The 21,384-nt window shown below is 46.6% G+C and overlaps 1 protein-coding gene across 2 annotated transcripts in view; it reads right to left on the bottom strand.

The window, feature by feature from the left end:
- LOC144808646 (adenosine deaminase 2-like) overlaps positions 1 to 21,384 on the bottom strand; it is a 367,765-nt gene that overhangs the window by 58,569 nt on the left and 287,812 nt on the right. For both annotated transcript variants that reach the window (XM_078673651.1, XM_078673652.1), the window contains one exon: positions 10,055 to 10,212. In XM_078673651.1, coding sequence (XP_078529777.1) covers positions 10,055 to 10,212 — 158 coding nt within the window. The remainder of the gene's footprint in view (positions 1 to 10,054; positions 10,213 to 21,384) is intronic.

Genomic DNA, 21,384 nt, shown 5'->3' with positions numbered 1-21,384 from the left:
ACCTTCAGCCTTAACCCTTCTCGCTTCTTGGCCAACTCTGTCAGAGTCTCACTGAGGCTTCCCAACTGGGCAATAGGCTGTACTCCTCAGCACTGCAGCCACCCTCAACCACACATAACCCTTACTTCTAGGCTAGGGGTTGATCAGGCGCCCAGGGTCTCCAGGATTCCCACGCAGCGGGGTCAGGTCAAGAAACCACAAGGGAGGAAGGGTGGTGAATCAATAAGGAAGCGTCCCTAGACTGGGAGGTCAACCCTTTGGCTATCCTACCCCCACCTTATGCTACTGCCTGTCCTCCAGCTGACTCACTCTGGCAAGACAAAATGGTTGCCCAGCATTCCGCCTTTTATAGGCTGACCCTCAGAGGTCCAGAAGGGACCAGAAGGTTCTGGAATGCCCTATGCTATCCAATGGGACAGATCTCAGGTGTGACAGTTTTGGCAGTTAGAAGCCACCATTTTGTAGATCTGGATTAATTCCTGTCAGGAAAGGCACCTAGGCCTGAGGTGAAAAATCATGAGGGCAAAAGAGCATCTAACCCCCAGGCAAACATATAAAAATCTGGTGAGGTCAAAAAGATATAAAGGGATGAGGGGCAAAAAGGGGACAAAATAAATAAATAATTGGAGGAGCCACGCAAAAGGCCAGACAGGTCTAACAGGGAGTCTGCAACATCATCTACCACACAGCGGCCAGTGCCCAGCATCCCATCCACTTCATCTGGTGCTGCCCGTGTCCGTGTCAGTAAGAGGGGACGAGTTACATTCACACCTGGCACCGCTGAGCCTGCACCTGTCCCCCCTGCTGCCCTCAGTGCAGAGTGTGTAGAGCTTCTGCGCCAGCTTTGTGTGGGCCAGACAGCCCTGCTTAATGCCTTCAGTGACCATGACAAGAAATTAGGCCAGGTGGTTGCCTACATGGAGGGCATACACTCTGATGTGGGTGGGCTACACCGTACGGTCCAGGCTTTGTCATCCGCAGTGACGTCTGTCCTTCAACAGGCACATGCTCCCATTCCTGCTCAGGTGCCTTTGTCCACCCCCTAGTCAGTGGCCACATCAGATGACAGTGACCACGGTTCGCATGCATCACAGACACGATACAGCACAAGAAGCACACAGCAGACACAACCCAAGCGGTCACGGCCACAGACACCATCCCCACAGAGGAGCAGAGCCACCCCAGAATGCAAAGACAAGAGAAGGGCGAAAAAGCAATGAGACTGACATCAGGCTCACATGCCTCAGAGACATCACCAGCAAAGGACTCGACTGTCCCAAAAACTTCATGCACAGTGTCTGTGCCCACTCAGGAGGTGTTGTATGGCAAGGGTACACCTAGGAAGGGCACAGTGCCACATCCCCCCACCACATCAACTCCAATTCCAAGCCCAGTGAAGCAGGTGGAGCAGGGCACTGTAGGGGATAGCCTTGACAGAGTGGCAAAGGAGGGCACTGTAAGTGGGACACCTGGCAAAGAGGCAAAGGAGGGCACTGTAAGTGGGACACCTGGCAAGCTGGGGAAGGTGGTCCAGAGGCATAGCCTGACAAAGCATTCCGCAGGATCCAGCTCGTCACGAGAGGGAGTGCCAGTGTCTGCACCTGATGAGGGATATTTGGTGTGTGTGCCTGTTGTCTCATCCCCAGTTCCCATTAACCCCAAGACAGTGAAGCCATTTCGTATTCCCAAGAAATGGAAGGGCACTCCTCCAACCTCTCCCACCCACACTGTCACAGGTCTGCATGACTCCACCTCCACGTGCCACTATACCACCTGTTCCAAACAGCCCTCCAGCTTGCCAATCCACTGCTAGCCCTACATCACCTGGGCCTCGGTGTCCCCAATCAAGTGTTCCTGCTGCCCCCGACACACAGCCAGCTCCAAGTCCGCCTGTCAGCCAATTGTGAGTGGCAGTCCCCCTCATATACCTGTCTCTCATACAGGTGTGCTAGTCCTGCACATTGTTTGCCACCTGGGTGTGTTGCTGGTCAGGGAAGGGTACGGTCAAACACACTCACTGTGCAACTTCTCATGTCCTGACTCCGCATTTGTCCCTGGCAACCTAAATTGTCATTCACTGCTTTGTTGTACTCTCTCCTGTGCCATGGACACTGGCCCTGCTGCTCTGCTGTGTTGTACTCTCACCTGTCCACTGTTAGAAATTGCCGTGCACTCCTGTTTTCACTTATTTTGACCAAGTTCTTCAAAACTGTAAACTGTAGGCGTTCTCCCCGGAATACGTCATCTGCCCTTGTCACGTCTGTAAATTTAACATCATAAATGGAGCGCACTGCACTCCAAATCAGGCGCACAGCTATCGTGATTGTCACACGTTCCTTCTCAGTAGCTCTTTCATTTTAAACAATAATTACTCCATGTAGTCCAAATCTTTACTTTAAGCCGTTTATTTTATTTTCTTTGTTCTTAACACACGTGATTTGCTTATGTTTAAACAACTTCTGATGCAGCGGATATGCCCATCCAGGCCTTTTTCCGTGCACGACAAAAACATAAAACATCCTTGGTTGCAAGTTCCTGTATTACCCAATGCATTTCAGACTGTATAAAGTCCTTCCTCAGGGGTTCTCTGCAAAGTTAAACAAACATGACTATTAAAATCTAACTTCAAATCATTTAACACTTTACATTTTCATTCCAACAACGCCATGCTGTGTTACAAATTATCCTATTTACAGCGCTTTCCCTCTAATCCCGGAGCTGCATACTCCTGTGATCCTATTTACAGCGCTTTCCCTCTAATCACGGAGCTGCATACTCCCGTGATTAAACTCGGGGAATCATCTAACATGCCACTTTCACCTGTGTTTTTAACCTTCCTTAGCATTAGTCTACGGGATTAGAGGGAAAGCGCTGTAAATAGGATCATTTGTAACACAGCATGGCGTTGTTGGAATGAAAATGTAAAGTGTTAAATGATTTGAAGTTATATTTTAATAGTCACGTTTGTTCAACTTTACAGAGAACCCCTGAGGAAGGACTTTATACAGTCTGAAATGCATTGGGTAATACAGGAACTTGCAACCAAGGATGTTTTATGTTTTTGTCGTGCACGGAAAAAGGCCTGGATGGGCATATCCCCTGCATCAGAAGTTGTTTAAACAGAAGCAAATCACGTGTGTTAAGAACAAAGAAAATTTAAAAAACGGCTTGAAGTAAAGATTTGGACTACATGGAGTAATTATTGTTTAAAATGAAAGAGCTACTGAGAAGGAACGTGTGACAATCACGATAGCTGTGCGCCTGGATTGGAGTGCAGTACCGCTCCATTTATGATGTACTCTCCCCTGTGCCATGGACACTGGGCCTGTTGCTCTGCTGTGTTGTGCTCTCACCTGTGAAGCCTCTCATGTAGTTGCTGTGCCACCTGCTATGGACACTGGCCCTGTTGCTCTGCTGTGTTGTACTCTCACCTGTGCAGCCTCTCATGTAGTTGCTGTGCCACCTGCTATGGACACTGGCCCTGTTGCTCTGCTGTGTTGTACTCTCACCTGTGCAGCCTCTCATGTAGTTGCTGTGCCACCTGCTATGGACACTGGCCCTGTTGCTCTGCTGTGTTGTACTCTCACCTGTGCAGCCTCTCATGTAGTTGCTGTGCCACCTGCCATGGACACTGGCCCTGTTGCTCTGCTGTGTCGTACTCTCACCTGTGCCATGGACACTGGCCCTGTTGCTCTGCTGTGATGTACTCTTCCCTGTGCCATGGACACTGGCCCTGTTTATCTGCTGTGTTGTACTCTCCCCTGTGCCATGGACACTGGCCCTGTTGCTCTGCTGTGTTGTACTCTCACCTGTGCAGCCTCTCATGTAGTTGCTGTGCCACCTGCCATGGACACTGGCCCTGTTGCTCTGGTGTGTTGTACTCTCGCCTGTGCAGCCTCTCATGTAGTTGCTGTGCCACCTGCCATGGACACTGGCCTTCCTGTTTGTACTTTGCCTGTGCAGATTATCTTGCATATGATCAGCATGTTGTGCCTTGCTCTTCTGTACAGTTGTTCTACTGTCACATCTGTGGAATATGTAAATAAAGACAGTTACTCCTGTTGTCTGTATTATCAGTGTCCTTGCTTATTAAAGTTCTTTTGGTGTGCATTTGTTTGCCTGTGCCCCATGCTCTATGTGTTACTTCAACATTGCCAAGCTCTTTGGCCACATCACATTTGTAAACAGGGGTGACAGGGTCTTCAGTCCATTCAGACACTGATACTAGTGTTATCTGTGATGGCTATTTTACCTGTGATGCAGTTCTCTTTTTAGTGGTTTGCTATTGTTGGGGGTGGTGAAGAGGTGTGCATTGTGAAGGGTGTGACTTTGTAGTGGTTGTAGATGTGTGTGTGCCCCTGGATTGTGATAGACACACATGTGTCACCCAGGAGTCGTGTACCTGTTGTTTGGATTGTCCTGCCCTGTGTAAATGATGGTATGCACTCGTGTGAGTTGTCTGTTGTGCACTGTGCAGTGCGTTGGTGTGTCCATGTAGTTCTGTGTGACTCTTCCTTGTTGATTTGGTCACTTATGAGTGTGCAATGTGTGACTTATGCATCAGTTTTGTGTTTGTTTGATCATCAATGTGTCTTGAGTGTGCTTGTGTAGACTGTGTGGTCCTGCTGCTCCTCACTGGCATTGTGTTTGTGTTTGTGTTTGTCATGCATTGCAGGCACATGGTGCCTTTTCTCCTCCTGTATGGCATGGTGTGTGGTGTATTGCCATCACCTATGTGTGCCACTTGTGCCTACGCATTGTGGGTCTGCACTCCTTCTATTTGTGTATGGTACACCCCTTACATGTCTACTACTGACATGCTAGTCAGTTGACTTGGATGTCAACTGTCCCCTTGGTTTACATAGGTGTGTGCCTTCCATTCACTTCATTTGTGAAACTGTGCCTTGTGGTGGAGTTCTTGGGCCAAGAGTGATGTTCCACTCTGGACATTGCCCCAATGGTTTATGTGTGATGTTCTTGTGGTATTTATCAGTGAGGATTGCTCAAGTGCACTTCAGCAGTGTGTGCTACCCAGTGATCTGGTGAAGATGGCTCTGCTCTTTTATCCTGTAGTGGTGCATCCTGTTGTTGTTGTTGTGTTGGATGTATGTGTGTTGGATGTGGTATTGCTTGACTTCCTGTGTGTGCTCTTGTATTTGTGCAGTACTGATATGTGGTGTGTGTGTTGAGGTTGTATCAGTCATGTCTGTGTGTAGCTGTTGAGCTTGGTGTGCACAGACTGCTTGTTGTGCATACAGTGCTGTGTGTATGTGGGCGTGGCATTGACTGATGTGCATCCCCTGATATCCTATGGTGTTTGTAGATTTTGGCTTTCATGTTTATGTGTGGTTGGTTTGATGTGGCTGTGTGGTTTTGTGCTGGTGCTGTTCTTGTGTGATTTGTGGTATGTTCCGTGTGTTTTGTTCTTGAGTGTTGATGTTGTGCACTCATGTTGTGTTTGTGCTCCCATTGCCTTTCCACAGTTTGGCTGACAGGGTATGTCTGTTTCTGCTGGGGTTATGTGTGTGTTCCTGTGGTGGTTGTGTGTTGTTTTCGGTCATGCATCTGTTCAGGCTTCCCTGTGTGTGTGTTCTATTTGTGGCTACACCCAGGGTGTGTGTTTGTTTGTGTGTATATGTGCTGGGAAGTATTGGCAGTCCACAGTGTGTGAGGCACTGGTATTGTGTGTTCCTTGTCAGCCACTCCTGCAGTGGCTGTCTCCCTAGTTGTGTTTTTGTGTGGTGCAGGGTGTGGATTGTGCTTGCTTGTTGCTGTGCTTGTTGCTTGTTGCTGTGCATGGGGGTGCGCAGGATGGCCACCTGGCCTGTGACTTGATGGGGTGTGTGGATGTGTTGTTGGGGGTGGTGTGTCCCTGTGGTATTTGTGCCCTGCCCATGCCTTGGAGTGGCCCTGCCTTCTGCATTGTGCGTGGCGGTGACGTGACCGGGAACGGACGTTGCTGTTAGTTCGCGGTCGATGTGTGTCCCGGATGCAGAGAGGTGACTTGGTGGCAGGTGGGTGATGTGCGGGTGCCCTTGTGGATGTGTTGTAACCCCCAGCAGGATGTCTGTTATAGTTTTGGACCCTGTGTCGGCCCGTGTGTTGTGTGTTGTATTTGTGTATTTGCGTACCTGCGGCATCGTCCGCGGCTGCCCATTTGATGATAGTGCCGTAGCAGGTAAATCACTGGATGCATATGTAGGGCTGGGTCCATGGCGTTCATGGCCGGGTGGAGAGGACCGGGTCTCTGCTCTTGCGCTCCGCTGTCGAGTTTCCGCCATGTCTGGTTGGGCGGTGTCTCCACTGCGGTGCATCTGCCTGTTTGGGCCATCCTAATTTTTGCAGCGGGGCGGACGTCATTCTGCACGGCGGTGAGTCTCGATTGGCTACCACCGCCGCGGTGGCGGGCGCACTTTGATGGTGGTGCGCGTCGCTCTGCGGTGGACGGGAAATGACCTATGTTTTGCTATACTAATTTGGCGGACGTGAGTACCGCTGCTTGTGGGCCGAAAAAGGCGTTTTTCAACGCCGCCAGCACCGCGGTGGTGCCACCGCCCGACATCCTAATGGACCCCTTAGTATCTACTGCAGCACCTTCGCAGCCCTCAAAGGGCTAGTTCATCATGGGTTCATTCCATCTACTATGGTATGGTTCAATGCGATATTACAATCACTGCTCCACATTATATTACCATAGCTCTGTTTTCTTCAAATGGATATAATCACTTCAACCAACTCAGGGAAATTGGTGTTGGCAGCGTACATTTAACCAATGCTACAGGCATGTCATGTAGTGTCCCCATCACCCAAACTCATCTCTCCTTGAAAATGACAGATTTACGAATCAGTAGCAGTACTTGTTTAGCATTGATGCTGTATAATGTAAAGTATTTAGGGACTCATTACGATGGGAGAAAAATCTCCACCACCTAGACGGCGGTGGCAATTGTTCCGCCATCGTGATGAGATTTACCCCCACCACTTTATGATGGTGGTGGGTATTGCGGCAGATAGAAAATCCGTCCGCCGCTTTTCCGCCGGTAGCAATTGTCACGATTGCCTGGCGGTGCGGTCAGCATGCTCACAATGGTGGCGGAGCCTAGCAGGCTCCGCCGCCACAATTATGATGCTGGCGTAAGCCAGCCTTTCCGTGGCCGTTGAGCCTCCATTAAAAGGCTGGTGGAGAATGTCTTCAGGGTCCTGTTGTTGGCCTCCCTTGTGTTGGAGGGAGGTGTGGGTGCACTGGGGATCCCCTACATTTCACTGCACCAAGTGGCATGCACAGTGTAGTGCCTGCCACGTAGTGCAGTGAAATGCACAACATGCTCTTTTTAACATCACAGCAGTGTTGTCAGCAGCCACCGCGGCAATGTTAAAGGTGCGGTATCCGACTGCAGAGGTTCCATCATAATTGTATATGTGGGACCGCTGCACGCATGGCGGTCGGACCCAATCGTGGCTACGGTGGCGGGCGGACCAAATCTGCCTGCCATCGTAATGAGCCCCTAAGTTTGTAGTTACCTGTATGCGGATGTAGCTGCTGCATGAAGGTCCAAGTGTGTTTCTTGTACAAGAGTACTTCAATGCCTTATTCCTCTAGTAATGCCATGGCTAAATGTTTCTTTGATTGGATAACTCTGCCCTTTAATATTTGAAGTAATTAATTTAATGTTTCGGGTCATAATCTACAACGGGTAGTCACTCTGAGATGCTTGTACAGTCAACATCAGTGTCTGAAACTACACCTATCCAGCCCATCAGAACTCTATAGAAGTTATGGTGACTTCAGTCACAGCTACACCACTTCCTGACGCTCAACTTCCGAAATACTCCCTGCCATCCACCTCCCACACTGACTACTTCAGCTCACCAACTCACAAAATGAAAATTGGCACTGTAAGGTACCATTTAGCTGATACATATTCGAATGCTCAGCCATCTCCTTTCACCTTGTCCTCGTCTATTATTAGTATCTGTCATGTAATTTTTGGTTATAGCATAGTGCACTGTAAAGCAGGTATCTTAAAATGTAACATAGCATTCCTGAGGGTCTGCGGTAGGAGAAGAGAAGGTTGGGAGAGAAAGAGTGCACCAAGGAGTGAGGAAACATTTGAAAGCAGACAGTGTTCCCCTTCAGTAAGAAAAAAACTAACTTGGGTCATAAAGGGTTTATCATATCATCCCCTCAGATACAGCAATGTCGTTCATCTATTATTCCAAGTCAAACGTTGGTGAATCCATTCCTTCTTCTCACGTTGACCAGATACAGCAATGTCCTTCATCTATCATTCCAAGTCGAAAGTTGGTGAATCCATTCCTTCTTCCCATGTTGACCTCAGGGTTGCTAAGCACTCTTTGTGCTGCTTCATTAATTGAGTTTTGGCAAACTTGCCATTTGCCTCGGCGTTGCTGAAGATGTGAGTATCTCCATCATGATGCAACTGTAGTTTTAACAGGTGTAGTCTGGCATATTTCATGTTTATGGGCCTTAGTTTCTTCTTCTGCTCTAGAATGGCCCACCTCACTTACCATACTGCTGTGGTGAAGTCTGGGACTAGACACAGGGATGATCCCAGGTACTCCCTTCTTTCTGGCCTGATGTAGCGCTGTTTCCTTATCCCAATAATTAAAAAAGAGCGATTACCATCTATGTGCTCGCTCCATCAAAAACAAATCTGAGAAATGTGACTGGTCTAACATACCAGCAACTGTTGTTTCAACAAAGTTCTCCAGTTGTCCCAGCACCGTCGAAAGGGGCAGTCCATTCCAGCAAACATTGCTGCAACATGCGTGTACTTCAAGGCCTTCATTCTGTGCTCCTATGATAATATTTTCCATGCACTGCACAGTGCCACACCAGATAGTAGCTCAATTTTATAGGTCTGAAATTCGACTTTCCGCGGTGTTGATTCAGTCACTCTGCTTATCAAGCTTCTCCTTTATTCGGCCTAAGGAGCAGAATGCTAAGAGATCATTTTCTCCATCTATCTCCTTCAGGTTTTCGCTCATCTCCAGGAGTAGGCTTTAATCTAAGAGTTCAAAATGGCAACCATGTCTATCCGCCCCTGACCTATCAGCAGCAATCCTGTATCTCTGAGCGCTATTGGGACATTCCTCTGTTCAAAAGTTTGCTCTGCTTTTCATGGCACAGTAAGTATGCTCTAATGCCAGTGATCTCTGTAGGTTCGGATTTTAGTGCTTTTCTTAGATGTAGATTGATTTGTAGTTCACATATCGCTGTTTTCATCTAGTGCCATTTAGCACCTCTCAGGGCATGTACCAGCCCCTCATTCAGGTTAGCACAGAGGTGTGCAGCTCTTACGTCCCAATTATCTCCACCAAAATTTGGCAAAATGAGGCACATCCTCCCAGTCTCCTGCCGTGAATTCTCACCCACTCACACCCACCAGCAAGTGTTATGACTCCATTATTGTCTGCCCAGGCAGAGGGTCTTTCTGTCAGTATAATAGCAGATAGAGTATCGTTGTCTCACATCCGGCTCCCAGTCTCCAATGTACTGGTGAATGGCTGTCAGGGCTCAGTCGCCCAGCTTCATCAATGGCTCTATACCGCCTCCCACATCAGGACGATAACCTTCCCGCTCTTCAGTAACACTGCACAGGTAGCAGTTCACATTCAATTCCACGGAGCCGGAACAGGGCTGAACCCAGGCTCACTGGCGGTTCCCGCCATCATTGGGGCTCCGATGCTGCACACGGTGCACTCAGCAGTAACCCCACAAAACAGGCCCTTCTGTTCTCTGCTTTTGAAGCAGCAAGCTGTACTTCAGCACCACCTTCTTCCGGCAATTCCATATGTCAGGATCCGTGAGAGAGGAAAGGACTAATGTTGCATCATAGGTTAAGGGCGTAGAGCATTTATGTGGATATCTTGGACAGTGGGAGCCCACGGCCCCAAATCATACACTTTATAAAGTAGAAAAGCTGACCCTCAGCTCAGCATTTGGATCTTTTTCTCCTAGATCGTCTCCACTCACCTGTTCTTATTGTATTGCCTCGTTATTGTCCCCCCTAATTGCTCAAACTGTCCATACCTGGTTGGAGACTGGACAGACTTCTATTGGGATAGCCGTCTTCCTTGACAGTTCCAATGCCACTGGATGTTTAAGGATGGCAAATCCATGGCCTATGCGAGTGGTGTTCAGCACTATTGCATCAAGGATGTTCCCATCGACCTCAAGTCCTTGCCAGTCTGTTGGAAGAAGCAATAAAAATACAAACATTGAGAATTGTAAGAAAATTGTAATACATATTTTTCTGTGAAAAGATGGCAGCAGATAGACTACATCTTCTTTCAATAAACCCATTATTTTGTACATTTCCTCATGTGAAGAGTTCACAAAACTGTGAAACTTTAAAGGATTTTCTATCTTTCTTTGCTGATATAGAAGATTAAGGGGTGATTACGATGGCTTAAAAGCGGTGGCGACCATCATGCCATTGTAACGTGAATTATCCACCACCATATTGCGATGCCGGTGGGTATTGTGGCGGACGGAAAGTCTGTCTGCTGCTTTTCCGCCAGTCGGAAATCATTACGATTGCCAGCCGGGCGGAGCTGGGGCACATATATGGTGGCAGTGCCTAGCAGGCGCCGTCATCCACATTATGATGTCGAGATTTCAAGGCCTTTCCATTGCAGCAATGCTGTCATGGAAAGGCTAGTGGGATTTGCTTTGGGGGCCTGTTGGGGGCCCTGGTGGGGTGGGAAGGTCGGGGGTACACTTGGGGGGTATCTATGATACCCTCCCTACGTGTTCATGCACAGGGTAGCAGGCACCACGCAGTGCCTACCACGTTGTGCATGAAAATGCACAACATGTCATTTTACCGTTGCGGTGGGTGCTACAGCCAGCAGCACCCGCCGCAATGTTAAAATGCCAGATGCGACCGCCGTGGTGGTGGTCGCATAGTGATCAGGGGTACGGGACAGCCGCATGGCATGGCAGGTGGGCGGTCTCGTTCCCGCTAGGATGGCGTGTGCCCACCATCCTAACAGGCCCCTTAGTATCCTGGGAGCCTAGATCTGTTCCACACAGCAATACGGAAAATCCAGCCCCTTCAGTCTGCAAACCTCTCATTTATCCTCTACCAAATACCAAGTCTGCCCCCTCCCAACTTGTCTGCAATATGGAAGATCCCATCAGCAATAATCCCTTCTGTGTATCAGGTCCTCCATGACTGATGGGATGCAGTCAACTACATAGGGTGTGTTCGTAAATCCCGCCTGCCACTTGAGCCCACTCTTTGTGTCAAACTGTTTTAGGATTTGAAATTCCCACCTTCCTTATGAAATGCTGAAATCTGATTGGTGGGAAGTTCTGTCTTTCTAAAAAAATCTTCCAACTTTCCCACTAAATAAGCCAAACCCTGCCTATGGTAGCAGTAGAATGCAGAGGAAACGAAATTTGCCTCCTCACTTCTGTTTTAAACTTTCTCCTGTTATACCCATGGATGCCTAATAACAGTTAAGGGACCGATTACGATCTCACTAGGAAGGACTCCAGTCGGGTTCCGGAATGAATAAATCTGATTCGGAGCCAATCTTTTCGACCGAGTCATCCCCCGCTCCGAACTACCAAGTACAATGCGAAGATTTTGTCCACGTCGACCTAATTGTTTCCAAACCAGATCCTGTCCGTCTGACTCGTTCGGAGCTGAATCGTGCCTCTCAATGGAGCTGGATTCCGGAACGGCTGTTGGAATCGGACTTTGTTGGGCTGTATCAGGCCCCTCTTCACCTGAAGCCCTCCGAATCGGTCACGATGGGGTTCGCGTGGGTTCCCCCTATCCAAGCATGCACAGTGTGGCGGGTAACATGGGTTGCCAGCCACAGGGTGTACGCTTTTTCTCACCCACCCCTTTTTTGCTATGTGAGCCTGTGTACGCTTCGGTACACAGGCTCCCATAGAGTTGAATGGGAGTCCGAGTGACCCGAGTCCATCAGTATACGGCTGCATCGTACTAGTTCAGTCGGACTCGCACAACGCGATTTGCTAGGAAAGCTCTCTGGATCAGTCATACAGAGGGCTTTCCTAGCGAGATCGTAATCTGCCCCAAGTACTTTCTTTGAGATTCATCTGCCTGCTCTGCCTTATGTCCATCATAGTTGTGGGTGCCGCTGACAGAATTGCTGTTTGTCTAGCATAGGGTACGTGGGTCTCAGATGCTCATACAGATGGCAGTGTATAGAGAGGATCTTGGTCTTCCCTTTGTGCAAGTGGCTGACTCATTGTCCTGCCTATTAGTCCTGTTGTCTTGCCCACAAGGGACAGCTCCGATGCAACTCTCCATTCTTTGCAGGGTTTCTATGCCATGTGTGAAGGGGCAAGAAAGGCAGATATTGCCAGGTACTGCCATGGTCAGAGTACCCCCAGTATCAACAAAATGAAAGAAGAACGAAAGCTGCAGAGGAAATCATATTAGCACAGAGGGGGAAATAGAAAGGCGACTACAAGTGCAATGAAGCAATATGGAATAGGGCACAAAGGAATGAGTAAAACAAAGATGGCTACAGAATGAAAAAGTAGGAAGAGCTGTCGAACATGGATTGAAAGAGAAAGGAGGAAAAGAGGTGTCAAAGAAACAGTCCACTAAATAATGAGGAAACAGGAAAAGTGAGCGGACGGGAAAGAGATATGAAAATAGAAAAAAGTTTAAGCACATGGCTGCCATTACGCAAACACAGGCAGAGCTACAAACTCAGCTGCAATTGGAGGTTATAAGGATAAGGGCAAAAATCAATGTCGTTTATAATAAATCAGTGGTGGAAGCATTTCAAACCTATCCCAGGGATAATTATGAGTTCGGGGAGACATCAGGTAAACACTTAGCACTTGCGCCTAAGACAAAAGGCAGCCTCAAATAACATCTCGCGGTTAAAAAGGAAAGACGGGAATCTGGCTACAGATCCCCAAGAAATTCTTGGTGCATTTGCGGAGTTCTACAGGGATCTTTACCAGACCAAGGAGGAATCTCCAGAAAGCTCTGAGGTTGAAGATGATATGCATCCTCCTATCTTGCAGGAATTAGGGGCAGATATCTCGATAAATGAAGTCACTGAGGCACTCCAGGCAATGGCTACAGGGAAAGCGGCAGGCCCCAAATAGAATTCAGATTGAATTGCACAAAGCACTCGAGTCAGAGTTATCCCCCTTGCTCCTAGATTTGTTCTTGGCTGTACAACAGAAGGAGCTTCCACCTCGATCCTGGCAAAGTACCAACATAGTCGTATTCCTGAAGACAGGAAAACCTGCTGAAGACCCAGCCCATATCGACCCATCTCCCTGATTAATGCCGATGAGATATTCTACTTTAAAAGCATCACGCTTCGGCATGGCAAAGTTATTGATCCTTTGGTGAGTCCATGGCAACATGGTTTTAAACCAGGAAGGGGGACCACGGATCATGTACGTAGGGTAATTTCTCTGTTTGACATAGCAGATGCCTTGGAGAAAAGATAGCCTTGATTCTCCTAGACACCCAAAAAAGCTTTTGATAGAGTCGAATGGGCATGGGCTCGCAAAAACCACATTGTCTCCCAACTATCTATGGCAGGCAATGACTCTAAATCACTGTACCAGGTTCTCTGTACCTTCACTAAGCCCCTTGCGTGCGACAGCCCAGAGACGTTGTCCCAAAAACTATGTGAGGAAACTGCCGGGTTTTTTGCCAATAAGATCGATGCAATCTACCATAATATTGCTCAATCCATCACTTCGGTTGGCATTAATGATCCCTCTCCCTGCCTTCAGCCTGGAACTGTCGGTCCCTGCCCTTCCTTACTGTCCTCTATTCCTGAGATTAGTCTTGACCAAGTCAACTCCCTGATTGGGACAATTAAATCAGGTAGCCCGGTGGACCCTGTACCCGCCCGTATCATGCACCTTATAGGGAATGCCCTTAGTCCCACCATCCAGACGGTCATCAATCGCTCTCTTTCTGAAGGATCGGTCCCTCTGGAGTGGAAGAAGGCCATGGTCAAGCCCATTAGGAAAAATACCTCCATCCCTTGGTCGGACATGACCAATTTGAGGCCAATTTCCCTTTTGCCGTTTGTCGGCAAATTGATGGAGAAACACGTCAACCACCACCTCTCCAGCTTCATTGAGCAGACCGGCTGTCTTGACCACTCTCAGTCAGGGTTCAGACCTAGGTATAGTACCGAGACTGCTCTTCTTTCTGTCACGGATGCTATACGCATGTCTCTGGACAGGGGTTTGTCTGTGGTGTTGGTGCTGTTGGACTTGTCCGCAGCATTCGACACCATATCCCATACCATTCTCCTAACCAGACTAAAGGAGATTGGCATAGACAAATCCGCCCTGGCTTGGTTCACCAGCTTTCTTGCAGAGCGCACCCAGAAGGTTAATATTGGCTCCTTTAGTTCCACTTCTACCAACATTACCAGAGGAGTCCCGCAGGGCTCTTGTCTCAGCCCTACGCTGTTTAATGTGTATGTCTCCTCTCTGGCCAACATCATGAGGTCCTTTGGGTTTCTGCCAATCTCTTACGCTGACGACACGCAGCTGCTGTTTACCTTTAAAACCTTTACCCTGGAGATAAGGCAAGCTTTCTCTAACGGCATTACTGCGATTGCCAGCTGGATGGCTAGGAACTTTCTCCAGTGTAATGTGGGAAAGTCTGAAGTCATGTTGTTTGGAGAGGCAAAAATCCTGTGGACCCCTGACTGGTGGCCCACAAGTCTGGGGAAGGCCCCTTCCCCCAAACAGGTGGTGAAAAATCTGGGGGTCCGTCTTGACCATGACCTCTCGCTTGCTCATCATGCCAACATCACGGCGGGATCCTGCTTCCATGTCATCAGCCTCCTTCGGAAAGTATTTCCTCTTCTCCCTGACTGCACAAGGAAGACCTTGGTCCAGGCCCTCGTTCTGAGCCGCCTGGACTATTGCAATGGCCTACTTTTAGCAGCCAATGAAGGAGTGCTCAACAAATTACAGGTGGTACAGAACACCGCTGCTCGCCTGGTGAGCAATGCCCCCCCCAGAACACCATCCTTGCCCCTTCTTAAAGCGCTCCACTGGCTCCCCATCCGGAAGCGGGTGGAATTTAAGATCTGTTGTGTGATACATAAGAGCCTTCACAACCTAGGGCCGCACTATCTGGCCGAAAAATTTGTCCACCACCGCCCTTCTCGTAACCTAAGGTCTAGCAATCAGTTGCTACTTCAGATTCCCCGACACAATAAGACCAGACAGGGAGGCCGCGCTCTCTCCGTTATGGGTCCTCGTTTGTGGAATAACCTTCCCCTCTCACTTAGACAGTGTTCGAGCCATCAAGCATTCAGGAAATGTCTCAAGACAACTCTATTTTAGAGCTAGCGCAAGTCTTGACCTGTTCACTCTACAGCACCGCGCGGAGATACACCTTCGGGTGTGATTCAGGCGCGTTACAAGCCCATAAATAAATAAATAAATAAATACCTTTGGGATGACTTAAGATCCAATGGGTTTGGACCACGCATTCTAACAGCTATAAGAGCTATGTATTCACAGCCAAACACTAGGATTCAATTGATGAGCAAGGAGGTTTAGTACTCTAGAAATGGTAGATTGACATAAAATAGGCCCAATTAAGACCACTTATAGGAACATGGGTTGGTGTACAGAAAAACATTTGGAACCCCTCATGCAAGTAGATCATAACAACTTGGAGTGCCATCCCAGTGGAAACAGCCCATTACCTATAGACGCAGGCATCGCACAAGGAAATATTGTCTTATACGAAGAGCCTGTAACGGGGGGTTTTGAAGATCTGGAATTAAACCCTTCAACACAGCACATTATACTCCACATAGGGCCTGATGGCGCCCGCAATCGACCCCTCGCTGTCATGGATCAGGATGTAGGAGTGAGGGGAAAATCATTATCCCTTCTATCTTGGAACATTGCTGGTCCATCGAATAAGTTAAATGATCCATCCTTTACGTACTTTGTAAAGGAATTCTCTATTGTGTGTCTACCTGAGACTTGGGAGAGGGAGGCAGTTCATTTAAATGGATATCGCACTTTCCACTCTCCTGCTGAGTTGTCGATAAGGGGCAGAAACAAAGGGGGTGTGTGTTCTTACATTTCGAACACCTCTAATGTTATGGTTGAAAAATTCATTGCTGACTCAAAATATTACCAGATGCTGGAGCTCACAGTGGATGGTAATGAGACGTTTATTGTTGTCCCCAATCCCCAAATCCCCAAATCCCCAAATGTGAAATATCCAGTGTATTCGAGGGCCTCTAACATGTAATGAAGAAATATAGCAGGGACTGTTTTTCAGGGAATCGTGTTTTATGGGTGGGGGATTTTAATTGTTCTGTGTGCCCAAATGGCCACACTAGTATATGTTGTCTAGTTAATATCAAAGGAGAGCCCTGTACCCATTTCTCACATACACCAATTGGGAACCTTATAAACAACTTGCTGTTTGAAATGGACCTAGGTTTCTGCAATGAACTATGTACACCACAGGTCGACTTCAAACCTACATATAATGGCAGGGGGTGTAATTCGCTAATTGATTTTGTCATGGTTTCAAATATTTATTGTTTGACTTCAAAACAGGGGAAATTGCAATTAGCGACCATTATCCCAATAGTTTTTCGCTGAAATTTAAGAAGCATAAAAATGCTAACCAGGCATTGGTAAACAATTTGTATTGCCACAGTTTAAACCTAGCGAAAAGAACCGGCTACGCCATAAAATGGAACAAAATTGAGCCTACACTTTTTCTACAGAAATTAATAACAAGTAAGTTTGATGACTTCATGATCTGCCTCTCAGAAACAAGTAATTTGGATGCTATTATGTCGCCCTTCATTAATATTACTGAGGAGATCAATCAATCCCTGCAGGGAGCAGAAAGGAGACGACAAAGGGATAAAGTTGAGGGATTGTTCAACTCGGAATGTAGCAAAGCTCATCCAGCTCTACAATTAGCACTCAAAAGAGTCCCTAAAAGTAGTGCTGAGATAAAAAATGCTAGAAGTTTTTACTATGCTGCTATAAAGAAAAGAAAGAGGGACATAAAGCAGGAGGCATGGGACACCTTACAGGAAGCTGCCCTCCGGAATGATAATATCAGCTTCTGGAAGGCGGTGAACGCCCCTTTTTTTGCAGATAGGAAAGTAGACAGCTTAGAACTGGCAATAGAGGAAATTACCTGGGTTAATTATTTTACCGGACTATATAAGAAGGATTGTTTACCGGGGAGATCCCGTGCTGAGTTAGGGGGTGAGGAGGAAAACAGTACATTGGGCCTTTTTCCCACTGGATATTAACTTCGATTTACCTGAGATCGAACTGGCAATTTCAGAGAGTTCAGGGGGAAAGGCCCCGGGCCCTGATGGGGTACCTGTCGATATTTATAAATTAAACACCAAATTATGGGCACCCCTTCTGACCAATGTTTCAAACTTCTGAAATAAAACAAGGTTTATTCCAACATGGCAGGAAGCAATTGTGATCCCCATATTTAAAAAGGGGGATCGCAATGACCCAAAATGTTATAGGCCCATATCATTATTAGATTCATTAATGAAAGTGGCCGGAAGGGTCATTTTAAATAGACTACAGGGGTGGGCGGAGGACACGGGTGCGCTTTTGAAATATCAGTATGGTTTCAAAGAGGGGTTAGGCACCGTAGAGCAAGGCCTAAATTTAGCTGTTATTATTGGCAAAAATGTGGTAGCTAAAGGAGACAAGTTATTCCTGACTTTCGTGGACTTAAGCACTGCTTTTGACTGCGTAAGCCATGACATTTTATGGGAAACACTTTTCGAGTTAGGTATAGATGTGGCCCTACTAAACTTTATTAAGGAATTATATCGGGGGCGGGTGCTAAGGGCCGCTTTGGAATGAAGGGAGAGTGCACCTCCAAATTTCCTATAAAAAAAGGAGTCCGCCAGGGATGCATACTTGCACCTTTTTCATTTAATTTATATAGTAATAGCGTTGCATCTCATTTAATACAAAATAGGCAGGACTACCCACAAATTAAAGGAAGGTCAGCACCAATCCTGCTATACGCGGACGACGCGGTTATTATGGCGTGGACGCATTTTGGCCTCCAGAGATCTCTCAATTCCTTTGCAGAGTATATGAGTGCGAGAGGCCTAAAAATGAACATCAGTAAAACCTTTAGCATGTCTTGTTCCAAAAAGAGTAAGGTCCACTGTAACATCTTTTTGTCTGGTGCTAAAATTGACTCCACTAAAACTTTCTCCTACCTAGGGATAAACTTTGATAGCAAAGGGACCTGGTCTACAGCAGCTAACACGAGGAAACTAGCTTTTTCCCGTGCCATTGGTGCTGTGCGTAATTTCGCTATTAAGCTTGGGGGTCGACCGGTAAAAATCCTGTTGGACATTTATAAGGCAAAGTGCGTGTCCACTGTGATTTATGGAGCAGGGATCTGGGGGATTGCGGACACCACTGAGACTCAGGTTTGTGAAAACACTTTCCTCCGCTATTTATTTGCGGCTCCCAAGTCTACCTCGACATACGTCTGCCACAAAGAGTTGGGCCTAGTTTATATATCAGACCTTATTAAGGTGAGCCCAATCCTGTTGTGGCATAAGGTGTGGGTCTCCCAGGAGACAGAATTGAACAGGGATATAATTCGGGATTGTTTGAATCTTTAGGGTAGTGCACACATAGAGTGGTTCAACTATGTGAAACACTTTTTAACAGATATTGGCCACCAGGAATTTTTTAACAATCCGTTGAGTATCTCTACACTTTCGAGGAAAAAACTGAAGGAAATCTGCCTTACCCACCTGGATGATATTAGATGGCAGCGGGAGGGCAAGAAGCCGTCGGTAATGCATAATCAACTAATCCTAGATGGTCATGGCTTACAGCAATATTTAATACTTACATCAAGCAGTTTTACTCGGATGTTGCTAACCCGTTTTAGGGGTGGAAGCTTCTTCAGACTCATGACCTTCCCCGAGGTTAATACCTGGTCAAAGCCGCTGATCCTGTGCCCCTGTGATGACGTATCTCAACAATCACTGTTACACTGTATTTTATTTTGTAAATTCTACAGCTGGATCAGGAGAAAGTATCTATTTGCACTATTTAAAAAATGGGGCTTGAGACAATGGGACAACTTTATTAAGACTAGAAATGCTAGAGGATGAGTTTACCTTGTATACTGTTTCTATGTTTTTAAAAAGTGCGTTGAGATTCAGGTTGACATTGAATTGAATCTTAACCTTACATTTGGAAGTAACTGTATTTCGGTTCTGGATTTCGTTTTTATAAAGGATACGATGACGATTTAATGTAAAAATGAAATGTTTTTAATTGTATTTTTCTTGTGCTTTTATGGATTCTTAAATTGAAACCGAATAAAGCTACTTTTGAATTTGAGCAAGGAGTCAGAAAGGATTGTGGTAGCTCAAGGGACAAGGCAGGGATGCCTTTCTCACCAATTCTCTTTGCGTTATATATCGATCAATTTATTAGATCAATCATGCAAGATCAATTGATCAAACCTATAGTGGTCAGGGCATACAACACCAAGGCTTTAGCATATGCTGATGACATAGCTATAGTTACCCCCGACCCACTGGGAGCAGTCGCAAGGATTGAAGTCGGGATGTCGCTTGAACTCTAAGACCAAGATTGTCTGCACCGAGAGTATTATCTATCAGGATCCCCGCAGGTCTGAGGTTGCTACCTATCTAGGGATTGCCGTCTCGGCGAATGTAGGGTCTATCTGGGCAATCAATTCAGCTCCTCCTATAGAGAAGATCAGTAGAGACTTAAAAAGAATTGATAGTTTACACATGTCTATAGTAGGAAGGTGCTCAAAATGACTATGTTCCCGAAAATATTATACCTATTCCGCTGTATCCCATTAGAGCTGGAGCTGGTTTTCTATAAAAAAACTGGATGGAATATTCTCCCAATTTATTTAGCATTATCAGAAGGTCAGGCGCTCACTGAAATTCCTGACCCTACCTCAAGATCGGGTGGGGGGTTGGCAGCTCCCAATCTACTGTATTACTATTGGGCCATAACATTACAACAAACGGCCATCTTGTTCAAATCAAAAATGGGGGCAGAAACAGGCTTGGTAGCATGGGAACATTAAGTCCCCCCCTCCTCAATATTTGAGTTGGCAATAGGTGGAGCAGAATATGGGGTTTTACTTAGGTAATTAGAGGGCAACTACTACAAAAAAAATACGATTTAAGCCTCTTAGAGCAGCTTGGAATGTAGGGCAGAAAGTCTGCAAGCTTTTAGAAATTCCCAGGCTTCAGAGATACCTACCCCTCTGGCGTTCACCGTATTTACGGCCCCTCTCTACAACAGAATCAGTAAATATTGGGAACAGGCAGGTGTAGCAGAATAGGGGATATCATAGATATGAATAAAATAATTTCTTTTGAGAAGATACAGGAGCAGTAAAATAATCGATCCAAGATCATGCTTTAAGTATGTCCAATTTAGGGAACCATCAGACACATTGTATCAATGATCACCTCTACAGATAGGATCCCGCTGTTAGATACCATCCCATATAAAAAAACTCAAATTAAGGATATATACTGTTTTTTGATTAAAGCCACTCCAGAGGACCTAGTTCAAACTGAAACTGCTTGGGTAGGCAAGTTAGAGAACCTAGATGTGGATCTAAGCAGGTCACTAGCACTATCCCAGAAAGTGTTTCTCTCTGCCAATGTGAAGGCCCAACACTTCTAAACAGTTTTCAATTTGTATTTTACCACAGCAAAACTGGCTGGGGGAAAAGGGACAATGACAAATGCCCGAGATGTGGGCAGGGTCCTGCAGATCTGGCCCATATGTTTTCTGACTGCAGTAGGCTAAATCCCCTGAAGAAAGAAATTGAAGTCTTTTCGCATAAGGTGTTAAGACAGGATGTGTTTATCTCACCGACTATGATGCTGCTAGGTTTCGATGAGAAGGCACAATTAGAATCGACACTGGTATATTTTTGCTTTATGGCAACGGCAGTAGCCATACTGCTGATTGCATCAAAATGAAAGGATGCTGACCCTGCGAGGTATCAAGCTTGGTATGCCAGATTGCTCCATCTATACAACTTAGAGATGGCATTGTACAAATGCAAAGGATGGAGGGTGAGGAGAAACGTTAGCAATATCTGGGGCCCTTTGATGGACTAGGTCCGATGTATAAATTGTCTCTTCATCTTTCTAATTGTGTTACAGTGTAGTATAAAATGTTTAATTAATATTGTGCTGGCTCAATCGTCTGTCCCTCCTTTTGGTGTTGCTCCTTTTTCTGTTTTGTTACCTTCCTTTTTCTTTATTCTTTTCCTGTCTCATTGATATGCAATATTTATACTCTTTAGTTACGTA

Source organism: Lissotriton helveticus, chromosome 1_1 (assembly GCF_964261635.1).
Source record: "Lissotriton helveticus chromosome 1_1, aLisHel1.1, whole genome shotgun sequence".
In the NCBI taxonomy this organism is placed as follows: Eukaryota; Metazoa; Chordata; class Amphibia; order Caudata; family Salamandridae; genus Lissotriton; species Lissotriton helveticus.
This window is presented reverse-complemented; position numbering and strand designations above follow the sequence as displayed.